Here is a 20,334-nt window from a genome sequence, read left to right on the forward strand (position 1 = left end):
TCAGAGGCAGTACTGGGTTAAGGTCAGTTCAGGGTCTTGTATGTTTCGAGCCGGGAGGGACTCAATAGTTTGCTCACAGGGTCCTGAACTGACCTCCATACGTCTCTTGCTTCTCATTGCACCATTAGGCCGTGACTGCCTCCATGCACACAGCATACGTGTACTGCTAATGTACCCTTACATCAGTGTGTATTTGGTTTTGCTCCAGGTGCTGGCTGCACTATTTTGTTGTTTTTTGCTTTGTTTTTTTATATTTTTGCTCCAGTCAGCCATGATCAGTTCAGCTCTGTTGTTGTCTGCTTCAGAAATGGTTTCACCCTTCACTCACTCTCATGATCGTCTTGCATCAACAGTGCTGACCCTTGTCTGCTGGAATAATGGCTCTTTCATGAGTTTGTTGCAACTCAGCTACAAACAGCTCGACTCTGGCTTGCTGCCACACTCCTCGCTGGTTAATGCTCTCAGTCTTTATTGTTGTATAATTGTGCAAATTACTGGGCTCTGTTGGTCAGCTCAACTGTGAAGTTTGTCAAATTTGAGTCCTCATTATTCCTTAAATAAACAGCTGAATCATCTTTATGCAGTGAAGTTTTGCTCAGTTTCGGATGGTGTCCTATTTAGTTACATGCAAGCATAACCGAAACAGTTTTTCTATTTTGGGCAAGCTTGGGGTTTCTTTTAAAAGTTGAGCCCAAGTATATCACTGTAGGTGTTACACTACCAGTTAAAACTGGTTGAATTATGGTCTGACAGTAAAATGTATGTGAGGAAAACAAGATGGGGATAATACCAAAAGGCCATTTGGCAATATTTTACCACTTTTTACAACGTGCCATCGGTTCACCTCACCAAGGTGTTAGTGTAGACTGTCTAGAAACTGTGCAGACTGGCTGTTTTGTTTAAGTACATGTTCACATTCAGCCTCTACTGCTGCTTGTCAAATGTGTCAATAAGAGGATAACAGAGTTTATCTGTTAATGCTTACATTCACTTTCATTTCTTTCATCAGAAACTTGACATGTGATGAATAGTTTTATATATTTACTCTACTGCTTCTATTTTTTTGTATTTCTTTTTTAACTTCCTCCTTCCTCCACTGACCTTGAAGAAATGTTAGATGTAATTATATAACTTTGCATTTAAGATAACTCTAATCTACCTTTTGTAAGGTTAGCCTTAAGGGTTTAGTATGACTAACTTGTCTTCCAAACTTATCATTTTGCTTCATTCGCTAACTTATAAATCCCATTGATTCCCACCAAATAGCGTGCCTCTTTAAGTTTCCAGCTGCAGTTGCTGTTGCTCCCTTGCTGTCAGCTGATGTTAACGGCTATATTAGATTAAATGCTCATCTCATGTTAACAAAGATCTTGACTCACAGCTGTGTACGTCAGACGGTGCTGCAGCGTCTGTTTAATTTGAGTTTGGTTTTTTTTGTCTTTTTTTCTTGGGAATTCATCCTAAACTGAGCAAGAGGCTCGTCCTCCATGTTCTCCTCACACAATCACATTTAGAAATGTGGAAGATGATCAGGGTTTGAGTGGAGCAACTAAGAGTTCCTTACAAGCTGCTTGCTGTCGCACTGTTTTTGCTTTTCCTCACGTCCCCGTGATAACCATCATGCAGGATCCTGAATGCCTCTGAGTTTAAATGAAGCTGTCATATCTGCTGCGGTATCTAACACAGAAACCATCCCCCATGTCTCACCCCTGGAGGGACACGAGGGGGGCTTTGAGTCAGCAAGCTTGGGGGAAACAGTCACTACCATTCATAATATTCTTGTCACTGATATAAAAGCAGGTTATTTAAAGCAGCAGTTGTGATGGGATATAAATGACTGCTGCAGCAACGGGCTTTTATGGTGTCACTTTGTCAAGTTTTATGTGCTCATTTATAAAAAGAAACATTCCTGCCACAAAAAAAGCCCTCTAATAAGCCACTGTGATGACTGATGTAGGTTGCTATGGTGATATGCCATCCTCCAGATTTGATTATACCTGTAGCGGCAAGTCCATTCTGTCTCACCAAATTTTATTTACCATCATTTCTCTTTTTAGTTATGCAGTCATTGCATTTGGATGTGCCAGCTGCCCAAAGATCACCTGCGGGCGTGAGGGCTGCGGGACAGAGTTCTGCTACCACTGCAAACAGCTGTGGCATCCCAACCAGACGTGCGACACCGCACGGCAGCAAAGGGCCCAACACTTCCGGCTGAGGAGTTTCAGGTCGTCCTCACTCAGCTACAGCCAGGAGAGCGGCGCTGCAGGTAGCCCACAGATAGGTGCTACCATACAAAGCTCTCAGATTAACCTGACCTGTTCTTTGGCATTACACATTAACGGACACTTGTGATAAATTCACAGTGCACAGAAGCTTTATCATTTTAAGCACAATATTCAGTCTGTTTTATTCTGCACCAGGTGATGACATCAAACCATGCCCTCGCTGTGCAGCCTACATCATCAAGATGAACGATGGAAGCTGCAATCACATGACCTGCGCCGTCTGCGGCTGTGAGTTCTGTTGGCTTTGCATGAAGGAGATCTCTGACCTGCACTATTTAAGGTAAGACTTCCTCCGCCCTATGCTTTTCTTATTTTTTAGGTTTCCTTTAATATTTACAGCTTAATATTTACAGCTCTCTTTTTGTCTTAGCCCTGTGAAACTATTTTATCTCTCTTGTCTCCTCCCAGTCCATCGGGCTGCACCTTCTGGGGGAAGAAGCCGTGGAGCAGAAAGAAGAAGATCCTGTGGCAGCTTGGCACATTGGTGGGTGCTCCTGTGGGTATCGCCCTTATTGCTGGCATCGCCATCCCTGCAATGATCATTGGCATCCCTGTCTATGTGGGCAGAAAGGTGAGAGCTCCCAGCAGGCAACAGGGGTACAAAATGTGTGTATTCAGAGAAGTGAGAAGTGGTGAAGATCTTGCAGATTAGTACAGAGAGGTTGTGTTATGCCTGTTTTTTTTGTTTTGTTTTGTTTTTTTTGTACCAGTTTTGTGTTCCTAGTACAGTATCTTGCATGTAACAAGTTTGTCAAATGTCAGCCTTGAGATGTGGGGACAAAAGGAGGTGTGTGTTCATCATTTGTGGCTTTACTGCAAAGCGTGTGAAGTTAAATCATACTGAACAATTATTCCCATCAGATTCATACTCGCTATGAAGGCAAAGACATCTCCAAACACAAGAGGAACCTGGTGATAGCTGGCGGCGTGACGTTGTCTGTGATCGTGTCTCCTGTGGTTGCCGCGGTCACTGTTGGTGAGGAAAAATGTCTTTTTGTTTTGTTTCACCATCTGTGCCTTCATATTGTGCCTTGCTTGTACCAACACACTGAGTTTAAACATGTTTCGCCCACCAGTATTTTCTTAGTTAATCTGCTTACCTTACCTAAGTGTCAGTCATAATAATTTTTGTTCATGTTGTGTTATTTAGGAATTGGCGTTCCCATCATGCTTGCGTACGTCTACGGTGTTGTCCCGATCTCCCTGTGCCGGAGCGGAGGTTGTGGAGTCTCTGCCGGCAATGGGAAAGGAGTGCGAATTGAGTTTGACGATGAAAATGACAACATAGGCAACGGTGCTGCAGCCACAGGTGAGAGTCTTATACTGTACACAGGCTATGGGAAGAACTTAAAGTCACAGTTCAGACAATAATGATCCGTTAATGAATAATTAAAAATGTTGTTTTAAGCACCATGGTGCTCTGCATTTAGCTTAGGTCAATTTTCAGGTTAAATATTTAACAGGGTTGATAGAAAAGATTACTGTATGAGTTTGTTCTCACGGTTAGGAATGCATACCAGTCATTACTCTTACATCTGGCCATGCCTTTGTTTTTATGCGCATGACATTCATTACTCAAAGGGCTGTTGATGGAAGATGCAGAAAAGTATTCAGGGCGTGTGACTGTGTGAAATGACTGGCACGATATCAGCAATTGTGATGAACTCGGGGCTCTGCGTGACGGCGAGACGTGTTGTTTTCTCGCAGCTTCTGTCATCAATGAAAGTCATAATTATTAGTACAGATGACAGCGAAGACTTTGACCTTTTCAGAAACATAAGGTGTGAGACGTGATGATGTCCTTTTGATTCCAATGAGAATTTAATGATGTGTTGTTCCAGGATGCATGGTAAAGTCATACCAAGTTCACTCCTGAGTTTATTACTTATGTGTGTCCACTTTGACGTTACTGACCATGCTCCATTTGTATTAGTTTCACTTCTTTGGGCATTTATAGTCACAGGATACAGTAATACTATATCAGAAAGCCACATTGTTGCTTTAGTTTTGTCCATCAAACTATTCTGTAGCCTAATAAAAGCTCACACTGTGTCCCCCTTTTCTCTGGTCAGACACAACCTCAGTAGCGGAGACTCGCCTCAACAACGCCAGCCTCGGCGATGGTGCGAGTGTTGGTGGTCTGACGGGCCTGAGCCTCAGTGTGAGCGGAAGCAACATGGAGCGCTGCGGCGTAAGTTCCACCCAGCGGGATAACATGAGTGACAATGCCAGCACCACAGCCCTCGCTGGGACCAGCATCACCGGAAGCCTCTCGGGCAGCTGCTACAACCGGTAAATGGACTGGACTGATTGTGTGATAAGCACGCCCAGATGAGCCCAAACAGAACACTGTCTGAGGGAAAATCCAATAGCTATTCTAAATTGGTCGTACTTGTGAATGGGTGTCTGTTGGCCCTGTTAATGGACTCCACTTCTCGCTGACAGCTGATGAAAGCTGTGATAGGGTTCAGCTCCCCTTCTCGTGACCCTAAATTGAATATAAGGGGTTAAGAAAACAGACAGATGAATTAAAATTAACCCTTAACTTCCTAAATTTCCTTAACTCCTTTCTTTAACTCAGCAGTGCACTCAAAATAAAAGCTATGAGACGTCATTCTTTACTTTCATCACTTAAAAGAAAAAAGCATGTTAGTCTTTTTTTTTCTTTTTCTTTGTATTATTTTCTCTTCATCGTAGAAATTTTGCACTTCTATGTGAGTGGCAAATGGTGCAGTCGCACAATGTTATCAGTGTCTGTGTAGCTTAGAGCTTTCCAAGCTCCTTAGACCATTTTATCAGTGTTAAATGTTTTAGGACTGAAACTACATCGATGGGCTTGTTGTTCACTTGTCAACTGGACTTTCTAGTTGTTTTGACTGCTTTTACTTTTCCAGGATGGAAGTCCAGGCCGACGTCCAGAAGGAACGCTGCAGCCTTAGTGGGGAGTCTGCCACAGTCAGTCTGGGGACAATGAGCGACAACGCAAGCACAAAAGCCATGGCGGGGTCCATCCTCAACGCCTACATGTCTCTGGAAAGGTCAGCACTCAGATTATACACATCCTCCTTGTTCTAGTAGGAATTTGGTGACCTAGATTTGTTAGACTTGTAGGCAGCTGCCCTATGATCCAATAAGTTAAATGTAGGTGATTTGATTTTGCAGAGACAACAGTCTGGAGGTGCAGGCAGACGTGGAGTCTAAGCAGGAGAAGGTGAGACACGGAAGCGCCAGCAGCAGCCTGGATGAAGCCAGCTGTAGTAGCAGCTCTGCTGGCCTGAAAGGAGCTACGTGCTCGTGTCCCTCCACCTGTCGCTGTGCTCAGCAAGCCAACCACTCCTGCCCCTGCCCGCCGTGGTCAAAGGATGCCTCCACCTCTGGGGTCAAAACGAGCAAGGGCAAGCGTTGGAAAAAAGCCAGCAGCATCAGCAAAGGAGAGGCAAAAGTTAACGAGATCCAAACAGACATGGACACTCAGCTTCTGGAGCAGCGCAGCACTAATTCCTCAGAGTTCGATTCTCCGTCCCTGAGCGGCAGCCTTCCTTCTGTGGCTGAGTCGCACTGTAGCCACTTCTCATCTGAGCTCAGCTGCTCAGACCCCGAGACCTCGAGACCGGCTCCTGCACCCTGCTCTCCCCCGATGGACGCCCACCCTCATAATCCCATCAGCGCCTTCAGTGACGTCACCATCACGCCCATGCCAGAGGTGGAACACGACCGCCTGGAGCACTTCCCACCTCAGATTAGCCACTCAGCCTTCACCTGCCGCCTGCTGTCTTCATCTCCACCTGCTTCGCCAAAAGAGGGAAGTAGCGGGACGTTTCTGTACATCAGCGAGGAGAGTGTTGGTGACACAGAGCCGGAGAAGGATGAGAGCTTGAAGGAGACCATTTGCAGCGCTGTGCAGCCTGTAAACCAAACGAGAAAACGCTGTATACAAACGGACATCTAAAGGAGCTCTTCAGGCATGATACTGCACAAACACAGCAAGCTCAGTTAGCCTTATCACCCAGTGCCACTGTTAAACGCAGGCACCGTCCCTACCCTCCATGCATCTTGGGAAGCTGGTGATCAAGATTAAGGCTATAAATTAATTATATATATATTTTTTTAGAAATATCTGAATGTCAGGGTTGAGGTTTAAGTCAGAGATGGAGAGAGAGGGATGGATTTCAGGAGCAACAAGAACATGACCAGATGTGTGACATCTAAGCGAGATGTTAAAGCACCCAGCAGTGCTTCAAGGCCTATAGTAAGTAGAGTTGCATGTACGGGGACAGGTGTGTAAAGCAAGTTATCAGGTGGTGCAGAAGGTCCAGCTTTCATGATGATCTGCAAACTCTTTTCAGTCCTGGTGGGTTTTCCAAATCCCACAAACCAGATTTGACCCTTTCCCTCCTCAAATAAGAAAAGAAGCAGAACTGAAAAAGCCGGATAAGAGCAAATAAAATGTCTTGACAAAACTGAGCTGCTATAAAGAAAAAAAATCCACACCAACTTCTCCTTGAGCACATTAGCAAAAAAGAAAAAAAAAAAAACGAGCAAAAACCAGAGGGATGTGTCCCCGCTGTGGTCCACCACCAGCTCTTTCTGTGAATTCTTTAAATGGCAGCGAGAAACGCCGGAGAGGAGTCGGAGAGGAGCGTGGAGGCGTCTGCCAAGCATTTACACTTTAGAGGGACCAGCTATTCACCCGCAGATTTTATGGTCTGCAATCATATATAAGAAAAATATTATCTTTGCTTTTTGTTTAAAACGTGATTCCTGTCATGTGTTTGCTTATTTTATTTTCCATTTTGGGAAAGTTGGTTTTAATGTTGAAGCCCTGTGTTGGGTCCAACTGTTTATTATAAGCGGGTGGGAACTGTGATATCAGAAATACTCAAATACTCATCCCTTGAGCTCTCCTTTTTTATTTGTTGTTGTTTTGGTTGCACCTGTGCAGATATAAAAACCTTCACTGCAAGCTTTGAATTGAATCGTGCGGCGTATTTAAGAAAAGGGATTTTTAAGCTGTTCCTTGTAAACAAAACAAAGCAGATCCCAACATTTCAACAAGCATTTCAGACTTGTTTTAAAACTAGAACTACTAGAAGTACCCACGCAGTAAGAACAAGCGTGTCAGGCACACCGCAGCAAGTTGCAGTCAGAAGTTTATCCGAGCACATAAATCTTAATCAGTATTCAGTAGCGAATGTACAGTAGTAATGTTAAATTGTTTTCCCCTCATATAAATCAAAAAGCTATTTTTTATTCAGAGCTTTGGGTGTATTTTAACTACAACATGTTCTTGTGATGTTTCTGAAGACCTTGCAAATGATTAATGCAGATAATTTTATAATTATTGAACCTACAGTGCCTTTCGGGGGAGGGGGAGGGGTTTTATTGTGTTTTGTTTTTGTTCTCTGTGTGTTTCATCAAATGATAAATGTAAAAACAATTTGATAGTTATTATATTTGCCACATAAAATGCACCAAAACTTGATAAACACCATTCCCAGAATGCTAATGCGGACTGTCGCAGTAGCTGGTGTTAACTACCAAAGAGCCGCTCTCAGGCCGCTGCAGTGGACACGTCAACAGTGACAGAATAATTTTTTAAGCAATCTACTTTAGTGCGTAGAAATTGAAAATCAGAGCAATAAAATATTGGATTAAACCCAGTACTCACAACCAAAATGTTTATCTGAATTTAAATCGTTGTTAGGATTATTTGTTTTTAATATTCCCCTGAAGTAGCCAAAGTTTTTAAAGTTTATGTCATGCACAAGTTGGCAATAAGATCCCTTTAATCCAAAGCAGTCGGCATCATGAGTATCGTGAGCACAGTGACACTACAGGCTACGGTAGCTTTCAGCAGCTGGAGCACATTTTCAGCCCGACCACAGATTGCTCCTCTGTGACGTCAGGCAGCTCGTGGTGAGCTGGCTATCTGCTAAAAATAAATAAATAAATAAAATGTTTTGGTAAACCTCACAAGCCTCTAGCTGCAGGTTATTCCCTCCGTTTTGTAACCTACCTGCTGCTGAAAATGATACAACTTCAGAGTCAAATAGATCCTCCGAGGTTTTATTATTTGGAGACGAGTGGCAGGTGTGTTTTCTAATTGGGTCAGATAAGCTTATGATATTTTAAAAAGTATGTATTACCTAATTATTTGCTTTATAATGTGCATGCAAATGCATATCGTTTAATAAACTTCACAATCAAGCTTGCTGTGATCGTTTTGTGTTCATTTATTCGTGTTTCAATTTGAAAAAACACAGGCACATTAATGCATTCTTGTAGCAGTTTATTTACATTTGCATTCAGTCTATTTACATACAGTACATGCTTTTACATTCATGAATGAAGCTTTACATCAAGATTTTTTTTTTTTTTAAGATAAGCCTTTTATTTTTACAACACAAAGGAAAACAAGACTGGAAAAAACTAACCTAATATTTTTATACTTGCAAAATAAACTGTGGCACAGTTTGCTACATTTTAAAGAAATACATAGCGGATGTGGGTGATTTCAAAAGCTTCTGCTCCTGTGGAGAGTTGACAGAGGTGATAAATTATGTTTGCAAAGCTTGGTAAGCATCTAATTTGTCCTTTTCAAACGTGTGTAAAAGTACATTTCAGCCTGCACACAAACGCAGGCTGAAATGTGGGAGAATGACAAGCCTGAGGGTGGAAGCTGAAAAATGACTTTCCATGGAAGCCTTTTCTGCCAAAGAAAATTTACGGTACATTAGTCAAAATTTTCGTTTAAGTCCTATTAACTCAATTAATTACTTGAAACTGGGGAGGGGAGGGGGGGGGGGGGGTGAGATAACAGGTAAATAATTGAGATATATGAAGTTTTTTTTTTGTTTTTATTCAGAGCTTCTCGCCCCCAAAATTGGTGGAAACAAGCTTTCAATTTGCAAGCATTGCTGCTTTCTCTTATAGGCTAGGCTCCCAACTCAAACAAACGAGTTATTGATGTTTTTACTTAAATAAAGTACATTTGTATCACTGTAATAAATAATTTTCTTGTAATATGACAGTTTTTGATAAATATATCTGGGTGTTTAATCAGAGCCTTATCGGGGGTCTTGTTGCAGCAATAAGGGCACAGACATGCGGACATTAGCTTTAATTTAACTACTATATACCTACACAAAAACAAAACAGTCATTAATTACATTAATTACTGAGCTACAGTACAGTGCATTGTTCTGTAAACTGTAACACTAACCTAAGCAGAGCGATATTTAAACCCAGAGAGGTACGTGAACTAAAAGTCGCTTAAAAGGGACTTTTAGTTCATGTCCCACTCACTCAAAATTTTTATTCAACATTATTTGATTTGTAGTTAAGTGACCGTTATGTATCTTATTGGTCTTTTATCGTCTGTCTGAAACAAGTCTTTTTAGTTTCTGTTTCTTTAAGGCCCCCCCTCCCCCTCACTATAAGCCCAAATTCTGATTGGCTGCCCTTCGACTTGCTTCTAAACAGAACCCAGTGCTTGTTAGTTCCGCCTCCTTATTCAGACATAGCTAGAGCTGATTGACCATATAAGGAAGGGTATTCCGAGCTGACATCAGCTCAGCGCTAGTGTTAAACACAACACAATGATTACTTTATAAAAGATGATGTAATTTTTTGAAACAGTGGTAATATGAAATTCCAGCAGCATTTATCAGACATGAAATAAAGAAAAGCATCATGGGTCCACTCTAAAGTGCTGACCTCAGACTTTTTTTTTTTAGCTAATCTAACCGGTGAAGCTTAAATTCACGTTAGTGCCTTTTAGGGCACTTCCCAACACTAATAGTGATGATAGTTTATGTGATGTTGTTGGCTTCTTATTTAAATTAATAGCAGCTCTTATCACACTACATGTAAACAATAACAAACGCTTTGGAATAAAATAGCTGAAGCTTTCATATCTTGCTGTGCAACACACAAACACACACTGTCTGCACTGCACTGATCCATTCCTTTCAAAGCAGATTAAAAAAAACGCAATCAAAATTAAACATTTAATCTTGGCGCATTTCATCCTAACTGTGGTAAAAATCTCAGTAAGGCACGCTTGATACGCACTCTCTTTCCCCTCTCTCAACACTCTTTAACAAGTAAGAGTGCTCTGGAGCCTGTTACATGAAACTGGACATTACATCATAACGTGAATGATTTATAGTGCGAGCGGGTCACAAGTACCTTGACATTAGCCTCTTTAAATAAAGCTTACCGTTATGTAAGCTTGTGTACTCAGGAGTTACGTGTGGTTCGCACACATTGCAGATGAAGCAGAGCTGAAAAGCTGGTCGTCCACGGTTCTCGTCCCAGGAGTTCAAAAATAGTCATTTGCATTTCTACGCTGCTTATTTGCTGTAGCCGATTGCTTTAAAAGTCCTGCAGCAGTATGGTAAGTGTCCACACCTGTCTCCACATGTGAACCAGCAGGAGACATCAAACCTGCAGGAAATCATCAAAGGTTAGCCTTTTCTTTGGGGTTTTGTTTGTCTTAATAGTTTGTAACATACTTGAAGCCTTATCTGGAGATAATAAAGTGGTAAAGCCATGTTCCTAACTAATTGGAGACGTTACAAACACATATGGGATATGTCTGGATCCAGACCTGGAGGCTTGTCAACTACAGTGATTAAAGCATCCCATACTTGTTTACCAAGTATCAGCTGCCGTACCAGCAGAACAGTTTCTTTCTTCAGGTTTCAAAACCGTCAAATTAATCCTCCACACTCTTCTTCTTCTTTAGTTTGTTTCCTTCAGGGTTCACCACAGCAGATCACCTGCCTCCATCTCACCCTGTCTCTAGCATCCTCCTCTGTCCTACCAGCCCTCTGGACGTCCTGCTTCGCTACATCCTTGAACCTCCTTTGTGGTCTTTCTCTTTTCATCCTGCCTGAAAGCTCCATATTCAACATCTTTTATCCAATATATCCACTATCCCTCCTCTGGAGATGTCCAAAACATCTCAGCCTCACCATTCAAACTTTGTCTCCAACCCGCTCAGCCTGAGCTGTCCCTCTGATGCACTCTACTCTTTCTAATCCTGTTCATTGTGGTCACTCGCAATGAATAGCTTATCATCACCTCGAGCTCCACTTCCTGCCATTGCCACTGTCTCCAAATCATCTAAACCTCCCTTTTGCTGTTGCTCCTTGTCACGTTCCCTAACAGTCCGAGGGATGTGAGGAAAATAACGAAGCATGTCCAGATTGAAAAACTGAGACAAGTAGGCAAACGAATAAAGCAAAGGTTTTTATTAACAAGTAAAATGAAAGAGGCAAATGTGCCGCTATCACCTTTAAAGGAAAAGAAGCATAAGAAAGCAAGTTAAAAAGGTTAAATCTCCCAAAACACCCTCCTCTGACACTCATCTCCACCCGCTCCACTCTGCCTGCAGCCTTGCTTTGGACAGTTCACCCCAGGTATTTAATCTCACCCACCTTCACTACCTCTCCTCCTTGCATAAAGGGACTGAACTTCCAGTATAGTTTTATAACCTTGTGTTGCATAATGACAACTACAATGAAAATTAAATCTAGTAATTGAGGGGCTTAAGGCGACATGATGAACTTGTTTTACCCTTGGTGTGTGCACGGTGTTGTCCATCAGGCTCTGTCTCAGCAAGCCCGTCACCACCTCGAGCTCCTGCTCCGCCTCCCGGACGTTTGGGTCCAGTCGGAGGACTTCCTGGAGGTCACTGCTAGCTGAAAGGTAGTCCTAGAGGATAGTCATTCATACAGAGAAATCAGGAATGGGAGGGGGAAGAAAAATCCAACGCATTATCTTAAAATGACAAGGAAGAGGTTTATGAGGGGGCGTGCCGGCACCTGTAAACCTTTAAAAGCCAGGGCTCGTCTGTAGAAGGCTTTCTTGTTGTTCGGCTCCAGCTGCAGCGCCGAATCGCAGTCCTGCCGGGCCTCTTCGAACCGATTCAGTTTCAGGAGACAGATGGCTCTGGAGGAGAAGTAAAGGATTTGTCAGACGGTCTCTGTCAGTGATGATCAGTATGAGGATCAGGCTACGCATGGTTAGATTACTCCACACTGTTTCAAATACAAATGAAAAATCTTCAAAATATGCACTGTAGAAGAGTAGGGACAGATGCATTTTCCCCAACATTTCGCACAATATCTTGTTAATATAGAGATTTTTGCAGGATGTAATATTTACAGGGAATCCACATGTGTCCAGCAGTTTAGGCTTTCATGTTTGCAACACAATATTTCATCTGAAATTCCTTTCAAATATACCGATACACCTTCATGGGGCTTTATCCAGAGCAACAACTGGCAGTGCATCAGATTTGACATGCCAGGTGGTCATATGGTGCCCTCTACTGTTCCCCCTGTCTACCTGTAAATGGAGAATTAGCTCTGAGCTCTGCATCGCTCCCTACCGCGAGAGGCCATTTTTCTGTGCTGACAAAGTAAGATCAAAACATGCAATTTCATTGAAAACTTGTGACACTGACGAGCAACTGGGGGAATGTGAAGGTGAAGAACGACTCTCATTTAAGCCTTTGCTGCAAGAGTAGAGAAACTGGCATTATTTCAGCGGATTTTTACACAATATTTGAGCTGAAGCTTCTTACTTGATGTAGGCAGCTATTCTGTTGTTTTTTGGGGGGTGGCGATCAAACTACCCACCTTTCAAACAGTGTTTCTTTTGTAAAGTAATTCAGGCGCTCTTGTTGCAAAGACCAGTCAATTCTAGCGTCTGTTTGGGTTGTTTTTTTATACCTGTTTGTGTGGAGCGCACATTCGTCAGGTTTTATGGCGAGACATTCACTGTACTTCTCCAGGGCCTCCTGGAAGTGGCCTTTCTTGACCAGACTGTTGCCTTCCTGTTTAAGCAAAGTGAAGTGGGCTTCTTTTCTTCTGGCTGTTGGCAGAAAAATGTTTTTTTTTCCAACTGAAAAAGATAACTTCATAAAGAGTTCATTTTCTTCAGTGCAAGTTATTGATTGGTTAGACAGATCTGGGGCAGACTGTACTGAATGGTTTGTCTTTCAACAAGCCTCTTCTACAATTTCTTCACACCGTTTCAGGCCTTAATAAATCCAGCCTGTCGGCAGCAGTCTCTGTGGACCAGCGGAGATGAGTCAACTCCTCCTTAGTTAGCGATCGGCTGTGCTGAAAAAGCCAATGCGGCTAATGAGTTGTGGAAAAGACACACGCAGCGGTACTTAAACATAAACACAGACTCACAGGTACACAAAAAGATAACATTAATCAAATGACACAGCTACTACTGCCAACTCTCGAAAAAACGAGCTAAGCAGGCATTAAAAGTAATATACACTCACTAGCCTCTGGATTAGGTACACCTGTTCAACTTCTCTTTAACAAAATTATCTAATCAGCCAATCACATGGCAGCAACTCAGTGCATTTAGGTATTTAGATGTGGTCAAGACGGCCTGCTGAAATTCAAATTAAGATTCGATACAGAAAACAAAGGTGATGTGAGTGATTTTCTGTCTGAGTATTTCTGAAACTGTTGGCCAGCTGGGATTTCCCCCCACAAACATCTCTAGAGTTTTTGGACAATGGTCAAAGAAAACAGAGAAAACATCTACTGAGCCAAAGTTCTCTGGAGAAAATGCCTGTTGATGTCAGAAGTCAGAGGAGAATGCTTCAGGCTGAAAGGAAGGGAACAGTAACTCAGATAACCACTTGTCTCAACCAAGTCATGCAGACGAGCATCTCTAAATGCACAACAAATGAGGAACCTGAAGCAGACGGGCCTCAGAAACAGAAGAGCACACCTCCTGTCAGCTAAAAACAGGAAACTGAAGCTACAGTTCATACTGGCTCACCTAAATTGGACGACAGACTGGAGAAATGCTGTCTGGTCTGATGAGTAATGATTATTGCTGCAACATTCACATGTCAGGGTCAGAATTTGGCAAAAATACATGAAAGCATTGAATCAATCCCACCTTATATCAACAGTTCAGGAGGTCCAACCCAGTAATAACAAAGTATAACTAATAAAGTGTTCAGACAGAGTTACTTTAGAAAGCATTCAGGCCCAAAGCACTATAAAACTACTGAATTAAAAAGCCTGAACCAGCTTTTGAAACTCTTTTTAATTTTTCTCTACCAAGAAAATTCTACTTTCATCCATTTACAATTGAACCAAAGCACAAAGTGAAAAGGCCTGCATGCTTTCTGAAGCAGCTCGGTGCTGAAAGCTTATTTTTTTCCTTTAGCTGAGACGTCCGTCGATACCACAAACCACTCAGTGCTCTGTTGCTGGGAAACTAAATTGATATGTGGAGCATGAGTATTTGAGATCAATCACCTCTGAAGCTGATACAAGCTGGGAGTCAAGCTGTAAGGAGATAATTTAACAGATACAATCTAATAACATTACCAATAACACAGTCAAAACAGACGCGCTGGCACCGGCGCTGAAGCGTAGTGGCAGGTTAGGAGGTTTCGGGGCTGTGGGAGAATAATAACACAAGCTTGTGCAATCTTTGATTACAGGGTTATTTTGATGCTAGCTTGCTGTAGAGGTTGTGTTTAATTCTTTTCAATCCAAGCATCAATAGATATGTAATTTCCTCTGGCGGATAACACAGCTGTGTTTGCAAATGCCGAGAGAGCAATAGCTTTAATCATCGCCACTAACGCTAGCTCAACTAATAAATGCAATGCTCATTTAACTTGTGTTGTTGCAATTAAAGGCATATTAACATATTAATGAACTCGAGGCTTCATTAAGTCTAATTGTTTTAACGGATAAAATTATAATTGTCAGAATTTTAATTCATTTTAACTCTTTTATTAAGGAGCACAGTTTGGTGTTGTTTTGTGTTGCGTGTTTGCGGTTTTATTTCCTGTTTTGGGGAAATCAACATGAAGACAGAAACAACACAAACGTGAGTTTATGAATGAATGAATTGAACATTTGAGACACTCAGATTGACTTGTTGTATTAGAGAATTGTAGATGTACACAAACAACTGCAGATTCTAAGATCATCAGTCCAATTTTACATAAGTACAAGTTATTCAGATGTGTCACAACTTTGCTAATGTCCGGAAGAAGACCCAAACTGTCACCCTCATATGAGAGGAAATTGATTTGAATGTTCAGGAACCAACAAGGCTCAAGCCATGAACTGGAAGCTACTGGGACACCAGCATCACTGTCCAGTGAAGTCAGTTTTACACCACACACTGAGATGGTGCTGATCACAAAAGAAGCCTCTGCTCCAAAATCGACACCTTCAAATTTGCAAACTCCTTCTGGAGAAAAGTTTAATGGTCAGATGAGACAAATATTAAACTATTTGGCCTCAATGGTAAGAAGTATGTTTGGAGGAGTAAAGGTGAGGCTTTCAAGCCTAAGAAGACTGCACTAGCTGTCAAGCATGGTGGTGGTAGCATCATGCTATGAGGCTGTTTTGCTGCCAATGGTATTGTTGGATGGAAAAATGAAGAAGGAGGACTACCTCCAAATTCTTCAACTTCACCACAACAGTTGGATGTTTGAAACCTGAACACATTTGCATGTTCCAACAGGACAATGATCCCGTTCCCATTATGAATGGATAAAGCAGGCTAACATTAAACTTCAACCCCGCTGAAACTTTGTGTAATACACGTCAAAGCTGGTTCTGAGCCAGAAAACCAACTAATTTAAATTAAGTTTTCTGCCATTACAATCACTCAAATATCTACCCAGAATTATTCCAGAAGCTTGCTGATGGCTACCAAAGACATCTTGTCAAGGTGCAACTTGCTAAAGGACATGTAACCACATATTAATGGGGCTGTATGTATATATACTGCTGACCTTGTTTGGATCAGAGAAAATTCAAAATAAATTCAAACCAATCCAATCACCCAATCCTTATCTTTTAAAGACATTATGATATGTGCAGTACAATCATTCCACCCTGGAAAAAGAAACGTTCAATGAACTCATTAAAACCTCAAAGTTACCACCACATTCTTGCTCATAATGAGCAGATGTGAACTTCTGGCCACAACTTTATTTTACCACAGTTTATAATAACTTAAGATGCTGTCTTACATTTCTTATTGTTGGCATGGCGTCATTCCTCCTCAGTATGATGGAACAAAATGCATTACTGTAGGAGGTAGTGATTAACAGTGCTGCGTATTTGCTGTGACAAATTTAAGCAGCACACATGTTGCTTTTAACACTTACAACTTCGATCACTTCCTGTCTCCTTCTGTTTCTGGCTTCATATTCATTCAGCTTTGTATGTGTTAGATCGTGTGTTTGGAGTTTTTCATTAGACAAGTACAAGTAAACAGATTTATCTGTTAGTGTTGTTGTGAGTTTTACAGCCTTATACTGCTCCAAAACTATTTACATATATTTGCATTTATGGCACATTTGGAGTCTCCTGGTTCTTGTGAGCAGTTCGAGCGCAGAGGAAACTTGACCTGGATTGTTCCATTACAGCAGCACTATAGTCTGTGTGGATCGTCTTTACTTTGCATTATTGATAGTACACCCAGACAAACACACACACACACACACACAGAGTCTCTCAGCTGGAGCACCTTCACCACTACTCAGCATTTGCACGCTGATTCTGCTCACTGACTTCTGCTGCTGCTTTATTGTTCAATTATTTACTGTTTCTTTTAAAAATGCTACGTGAATGAAATCACCCAAAGAACTGTCTTTAGTCAAGAAAATCTGGATTTCTTTAAAAGGCTTCTTTGTTTGCATCAGATGTGCTCATCACATTTAACCACTTAAACTCACAGGAATGGTTGTTCCTCACCTTCCTCCTGGGCTGCTCTGGCGGCCCTGGCCTGGGCCTGCTCGATGCTGATTGGTTTCTCTCGGTGTTGCAACTGCACAGACAGGGGGACGACGGGAATCTCTGGAAGCTTCTGTCTCCACTCGGGCCCATCCTGCTCAATCAGCATCTTTGTGAGCCTGTCAGAGAACAAAGAGACTGAAACTAGTATCGCAAAGTGTTTCGCATTAGCAAGACTCGCGCAGGGACCCAAAGGGAAACTGAAATGACTGAGACGACTTGGTGTTACGTAAAATCTGACTAAACATGCACCAGCACATGAAGCGGCTGAAGTTTCCCGTGTTTGGATTTTTGTGTTCAGCTGACCTGTGGATGCTGTCGTGAGCCGCTTGTATCCCTGTGTCTAACTGCAGGACGGTCTTATAATCCACGTAGGCCTTTCTGTAGCGCTCCAGTGACTCATAGGCCATGGCTCGACGCAACAGAGGCTTCAAGGAATAGGGCTGCAGCTCCAAAGCCCTAAGAGGATCAGAGAGGAGAGGCGGAGACTGAGGGATCTGAACATGTGAATGAATATTTGACCGACAGGCTGTCGCAGCCTTTAGAGCAAAGAAACAAAAAGCAGGAAGCTGCTGGATCCAAAACTGCATCACTGTGGATGATCTACATGCTGTGTTCCACAGTTACAGAGAAAACAGTTGCAATCAGGGTGTGGAAAAGCAGCTTGTCATTCAGTTTTCATGTAAATAATATTGAATTTAAATAAAACACAGCCCACATGTCCCCAACTGGGTAATGTCAGCTTTTGAGTTTTGCAGGTTCATGACTTCCTCTAGTTTTGAGAAATGATTTTGTTCTAGTTCAGTATTCTTCACGGTCTTCTGTTAATGGTTTATTTAATATGAGCTTTTTTATTTGTCCCTATAGTTCTTTGCTTGCTTGTAGATGACTTAAGGTTTATTGGTTCCCTTTTGTTAATCCCACTGTGTCCCTCCAGTCTTGTCTCTGTCTCTTGTCTTTCACTGTTAACTTCACATGTTCGAGCCTTTGTCGGTATCTTATTTCCTGCTTCGTTTTGGTGGTCTTTTGTCTTTTGTGCTTTGTATCTAATTCATATTCTCTTGTCTCATTATCCCTGATTTGTTCCTGCTGTGTCTCCCACTTTTGACTCTGTTAAAATAGTGAGTATAAGACAAAAAAGCACAAAAAGTCCCCCTTTAATAAGTTATTCATAAGTTTTCTTGGCTGATCTCTTTAGCCCAATCTCTATCTATGCGTTTCTCTCTTTATAAGCTGGTACTGGTAAGAGTAGATGTTCCAATCAGGCTGTAATTGTTGCCACTTTGGGAAAATTAAAGTGGCAACAATTGTTTGTGGCATTCAGAGCCTTTTCAAACCAGCTATCTCTCAAATAAAATCACACATAAACTTAGCACTCCACAAGATGGTTACGACCATGACACCAGAACGGTTCTGGTTCTGGCCATCTTTTAAATACAGTCTGTGATCTGACAGTGTTTTGGGGTGTGATGTCAGATCTGTGGATTCATCTCTCAAACCTGGAAGTTATAACCAGTAATAAAACCGACACTAGTCACGTACTTGTTGCAGTCCTGTATGCAGTCTGTGCTGTTTCCCTCCTTCAGGTAACAGGCTGCTCTGTTGGAGTAGAGAATACACAGGTCCTCTGGACTATCAATGCCTGCAAGGGGACAACCATAATCACATTTCTGAAAGACCAGATTCATTTACGTCATCTTGTGATCTGAAAAGCAGGTGTAAGGCCATGCTACACATCCATATTACCAGCAGTTCTTTAGACTTTGTGGCCTAAAGTGCTCGAGAGAGAAGCGGAATCAAGAGAAGTGAAGCAGTTCAATTGCAAGTGTCCAGAAACGCTGAAGGGGTGAAAGGCAGACAGATAAAAGGCTGTGTTAAGAGATCCCTCGGTAGAGTCATTTTCTCCACTGTCCTTTCCACTCTAGTGCAGTTTCATAACCGCTGGGAGAGCATCAGTCTTATGTACAGCTTCCACAACCCACAGCGCATCATCATTATCATACACTGTTCTCACCAGCTTTCTGATTGAAGTCTATGATTAATCAAGTCTAAACGTTTGGAATCTGGCTACAGTGCAAGTGCAGAAAAAGCCTTCACACTTGCCAGCTACAAGAGTAAAAGTCAGCTGAGTGCTCTCTGTGCAGCGTGGCATTGAGCCTCACGTAAAAGCCCCATGCATCAGCACACGACTTCCATCGACAGCAACTTGTCTTGTGCCAACACTCCACTGCAATCACAAATCACCGGTGCAGAGACGCCTTGTGTCTCTGCTTCATGCTAAAAAGTGAAGTGACCTGAAGTCATCCTGCAGGCTGACTGGAAAAACAGTGGTATAATGCATTCAAAACTGACACGGGATACGTTGGATTGTGGAACCAGGTGACACTGAGTCAACTTGTTTGTGATACCCTTACCAGGGCTAAGTCACAGATGCTACGAGAGGGTGTCTCTCAGGCTCTGTGACACCCATCTGCTGTTTTTGGCGACTCTACACTGAGTCACAGAGGTGGAAAAGCTACTCCAAGGAATCCAAGGATGAAAATAAACAAGAAATAACTTTCTGGTAGCAAAATTACTGTTATTTTCTAAAACTATACATGGTTTAATCAATGAATCAAGAAATTAGCAGTTAGATAAAGCTCCTCTAACTATGCTATAGTATCGTGGCTATAATCAGATTTGTTTATCCCAGGATCACATGCTGTGTAAGAGAAAAGAAACCGCTCATGTCACCCCCCACCTGCTTCAGCACATCCCTCAATGGCCTGGGTGTACTTCTCCAAGGCGTCTCCAAACTGTCCGTGTTTGAAGAGATGGTTCCCTTCATTCTTGAGCCGGGCCAGGTGAGGAGGTAGGGCCCCGGCGGGAGCATCCAGGTAACTTGTGTCCACTGCAGGGCTGTCCTCCTTCTTCTCTTGCCCACCAGCAGGGCTGTTTTCTCTCTGAGTGCCATTGACCGCCCCCTTCTGTGGAGCCATGTGAGGCTTTCCCCCGCTGCTTCCACCCCCGCTTCGTGTCCCACTCCCTGCTGTGGCCTGATCCGCGCTCGCTGCCCCTCCTCCGCCGCCCGGAGGTTTCTCCTGCGCGTTCCCCATAGCTGCAATCCCTCTGCAGTGTGCTCAAACTCTGCCTCTACCTCTCTCAGAGCCGCAGCTACATCTGAGCCTGGATGGGGATTTCTGCTGGACACACCCCCGACATGAGGCGTCAGATGTGATGTCAGCGAGGGGGAG

The 20,334-nt window shown here is 42.6% G+C and overlaps 2 protein-coding genes across 3 annotated transcripts in view; one reads left to right on the forward strand and one right to left on the reverse strand.

Moving 5' to 3' along the window:
- rnf19a (ring finger protein 19A, RBR E3 ubiquitin protein ligase) overlaps nt 1-8,492 on the forward strand; it is a 28,390-nt gene extending 19,898 nt beyond the window's left edge. Inside the window, exons 3-10 of the mRNA XM_086279063.1 lie at nt 2,058-2,266; nt 2,421-2,565; nt 2,694-2,856; nt 3,147-3,261; nt 3,436-3,594; nt 4,358-4,577; nt 5,180-5,323; nt 5,448-8,492. Of these exons, the coding sequence (XP_086135189.1) occupies nt 2,058-2,266; nt 2,421-2,565; nt 2,694-2,856; nt 3,147-3,261; nt 3,436-3,594; nt 4,358-4,577; nt 5,180-5,323; nt 5,448-6,234 (1,942 nt within the window). The 3' untranslated portion in view covers nt 6,235-8,492. The remainder of the gene's footprint in view (nt 1-2,057; nt 2,267-2,420; nt 2,566-2,693; nt 2,857-3,146; nt 3,262-3,435; nt 3,595-4,357; nt 4,578-5,179; nt 5,324-5,447) is intronic.
- On the reverse strand, nt 8,130-20,261 carry spag1a (sperm associated antigen 1a). Of its 2 annotated transcripts, XM_086279065.1 has the most exons (8): nt 19,842-20,259; nt 18,644-18,743; nt 17,408-17,560; nt 17,063-17,220; nt 13,028-13,169; nt 12,116-12,242; nt 11,868-12,005; nt 8,130-10,733 (listed from the first exon to the last, which is right to left on the reverse strand). In XM_086279065.1, exons 1-8 carry the CDS (start codon nt 20,194-20,196, stop codon nt 10,728-10,730), a joined length of 1,179 nt encoding a protein of 392 aa, XP_086135191.1. In that variant the 5' UTR covers nt 20,197-20,259; the 3' UTR covers nt 8,130-10,727. The 2 variants fall into 2 exon arrangements, with proteins under 2 accessions (XP_086135191.1, XP_086135190.1); XM_086279064.1 differs by lacking the exon at nt 8,130-10,733 and having other exon boundaries at nt 10,740-12,005; nt 19,842-20,261.
- Nucleotides 20,262-20,334: the final 73 nt, after the last annotated feature.

The sequence above is a fragment of the Aulonocara sp. 'chitande type north' Nkhata Bay genome, linkage group LG22 (assembly GCF_057382095.1).
Source record: "Aulonocara sp. 'chitande type north' Nkhata Bay isolate Kocher_YH1m ecotype deep benthic linkage group LG22, A_spYH_male_GT1.1, whole genome shotgun sequence".
Classification (NCBI taxonomy): Eukaryota; Metazoa; Chordata; class Actinopteri; order Cichliformes; family Cichlidae; genus Aulonocara; species Aulonocara sp. 'chitande type north' Nkhata Bay.

Excerpts from the sequence above, each read along its gene's own strand:
- spag1a (XM_086279064.1), bottom strand. The coding sequence starts at position 20,196 with ATGGGGAACGCGCAGGAGAAACCTCCGGGCGGCGGAGGAGGGGCAGCG. Across the intron at positions 12,243-13,027 it reads TGTGCGCTCCACACAAACAG|AGCCATCTGTCTCCTGAAAC; the intron begins GTATAAAAAAAC and ends CTTCTCCTCCAG. Across the intron at positions 12,006-12,115 it reads TGGCTTTTAAAGGTTTACAG|GACTACCTTTCAGCTAGCAG; the intron begins GTGCCGGCACGC and ends ACTATCCTCTAG.